The 3,128-nt window shown below is 42.2% G+C and overlaps 1 protein-coding gene across 1 annotated transcript; it reads right to left on the bottom strand.

Annotated features, from left to right (window-relative positions):
• Positions 1-295: 295 nt before the first annotated feature.
• Positions 296-880, bottom strand: LOC145095673 (uncharacterized). The gene has a single exon (XM_079033515.1). The coding sequence runs from the start codon at positions 878-880 to the stop codon at positions 296-298; it is 585 nt and encodes a 194-aa protein (XP_078889641.1).
• Between the last annotated feature and the right edge of the window lie 2,248 nt (positions 881-3,128).

Below are 3,128 nucleotides of genomic sequence, written 5' to 3'. Positions count from 1 at the left end.
CTATAGATCATTAAGGACATAGTGGTAAAGAGCTTGGGAAGAGTCATGGCGTGAACCGATTGCTGAGAAGGTATAGTCGGGTTAAACCATTGCCGAGGTGGCGTGGGTTGATGCATGTTGGAAAAATTCACATAAGCCTGCTAAGATAGGGCCGAAATTGTTAGAAGAGTAAAGATATGTTGAGTTGAAGAGATCCATGGGCTGAAATTGGTGGGCCAAGTGGGACGACTGGGATGATGGACTGGGGAGGGAAGCAGGCTGACCTGTTGATTAAGTTGAAACGAACCCATAGCAGCTAATTGGTAGAAACCGAAACCCCATCCGGCTCGAACTTGGGGTGTTTGATGTTCGCCGCCACTATTTTGATGAGGGTTTCCAATGAACGACCGACCACCATGACCACTTGACCTGCATGAGTTCTGCCGCCATAATTGAATGAAGGGTTAGGCGAGTTTCTGACGACCAAGGCAGTGGGAGAGGAGGTTTTTGACAGCATTGATGACCCATTATTTCGACGATCTTGTTCAACTAGACAGTGTTCTTCAACATCATGAAAGTCTTGAGTATCAGTAAACGATGGAAGAGGCTTGGAATGGCGAATTTGACTTGCAATGTATCCAAATTTTGGGACCAATCCATAATAATCAATTTTTGTACAGTAGGCAGACACAAACAATTCTCCCATGGTTATAAATCGAAGCTCAGCATCTAACTGCATTGCCCAAGATTCAGCGTTGGAACAAAACAGGTTTTCACGTTGAGTCCATAAACCATATGCATTTAATAACTTCTTTTTTAGCAACATTTGAAGCAGGGAAGGAGAAAAAGTGGTATAGATCCAACTTTTGACAATTGAATCAATGCGTTCCCACTCCTCCATATTGGAGGAGGTAGGATTCTTCGGTGGTTTGAGATGGCTAGCGACTGTAAAACCATAACAGTGGCTCTCGAAAAGTTCCCTCCATGCATCATAATTCATATGATCATAATCAAGAAGAAGAGGGATCGAGGAACGAGTATTATTATTCCATAAGGTTTTTCTGTGATGGGGATGTTTTTAGATGCATCACCTGTCATGGTGATGTTGGAAATCAAGCTTCCACAGGACCTCATCACACTCTGTCAACTGAAACGAGAAGGAAGAAAGAACACTCTTTTGGAGCAATTTTCTCTGGTTTATTACTTTGAATCAAAACTGAATACTCTGAATAAAATGCAAGATACTACTACTATTTAAAGGCTAAAACAATCCTTATTTTACTCAAAAATAAAACAGAAAACAACGTCCACTTTCTCCTAAATAGCTGGTAACCAAATGCCCATTTTCTCCAAAAACTCGGTCAAAAGTAGGACCTAGTCAGAGTTGACTTCCAACATTCTCCCCCGTTAACTATGACTTGTCTCTTCCAGGTTTTCGACGCCTAACATGCTTAGCATCTCTGTGAACTTCAATCTTGGGAGTGCTTTAGTAAGAATGTCAGCCTTCTGTTCCTCTCCACTGATATGCTCCACATGAATCAGCTCTCTTTCAACGCACTGACGAATGAAGTGGTATTGGGTGTCGATGTGTTTACTCCTTCCATGGAAAACCGGATTCTTCATTAGCTTGATTGCGGATTTGTTGTCTACCAATAGCTTGACTTTCCCAGCTTTCTCTCCAGTTAATTCTTTCAATAAAACTCTCAGCCACAATGCTTGGCAGGCCGCAGCAGTTGCAGCCATAAATTCAGATTCACACGAAGATAGAGCTACCATGTGTTGTTTCTGCGAACACCAAGTGATCAAGTTACCTGAAAGGTAAAATGCTATTCCTGTTGTGCCTTTCCCATCATCCCGATCCATGTTGTAGCTGCTATCGCTATACCCAATTAGCTTCCCATCTCCACCTGGTCTATACATCAAGCCATGATTGATGGTGCTCTTCAGATACCTTACAATCTGTTTTACTGCCTTGAGGTGGCTTACTCTTGGGTTTTCCATGTACCTGATAACAACTCCTACCAAATATGCAAGGTCCGGTCTTGTATGAACCAAGTATCGCAGACTTCCAATGAGACGTCGGTACTCTGTAGCATTCACTAACTCTCCATTTTCATCCTTTTTCAAGGATAACTTTGGTTCCATAGGGTACTTTGAGCCATTACAGTCCATCATTCCAGCCGTTTTTAATATTTTTTTCGCATACCCTGCTTGAACAATTGCAATGCCTTCTTTGGATTGGTTGACTTCTAAGCCAAGATAGTAAGATAACCTCCCCAGGTCACTCATATCAAACACTTTTTGCATTTGTTTCTTGAATTCAGCCACCTTTTCTTCACTAGAACCAGTCACGATCATGTCATCGACATAGATTTCGACTATCAACACAAATTTTGTATTCTGAAGCTTATACACCGCCTATTCTTGAGGACATCTTCTAAAGACTAATTCTTTAAGTGTTTTGTCTAGGCGTATATTCCATGCCCTTGGAGCTTGTCGCAGCCCATAAAGGGCTTTGTTCAACTGATACACCATATGTTCCTTTCCTGTAATCACAAAACCATCAGGTTGAGAAACGTATACCTCTTCTTGTAGTTCCCCGTTCAGGAAGGCTGATTTTACATCTAAGTGGTGAACCTTCCACCCCTTCTTTGCTGCCAAAGCCAGTAATAGTCGAATAGTTTCCAATCGTGCCACCGGGGCAAAGACCTCATCAAAATCGATGCCTTTCTGTTGTGCGTACCCCTTTGATACCAACCGAGCCTTGTGCTTCAATACTTTGCCTTCCACATCCTGTTTCAGCTTATACACCCATTTTAAACCGATTGGTTTCTGCCCCCTTGGGAGAGTGGTCAGATTCCATGTGTGGTTCTTAACGATAGAGTCAATCTCTCTTTTCATTGCCTCCTGCCAATCTTGATCAGTTGTTGCTTCTGAATAGTTTGTTGGCTCACCATCCACAAGCCTTAATTCTTCTAGTTCAACTTCTACTGGCTCCGTTTCATCATAAATTTCAGATAGGTTTCAAAAACCTTGAACAGGTGTATGATCATACCTTGAAGAACTCTCGTCTTGGTGCATATCTATCGGTGAATTTTGCACGTTCGTTGTGTAGGGTGTGGCATCTGATGCATTTTCTGAGTCGTAAC

This window comes from Lactuca serriola, chromosome 3, assembly GCF_051521515.1.
Source record: "Lactuca serriola cultivar US96UC23 chromosome 3, Lser_US96UC23_V15, whole genome shotgun sequence".
Lineage (NCBI taxonomy): Eukaryota > Viridiplantae > Streptophyta > Magnoliopsida > Asterales > Asteraceae > Lactuca > Lactuca serriola.
The sequence above is the reverse complement of the archived record's forward strand: the minus strand, read 5'-3'. Positions and strand labels throughout refer to the sequence as shown.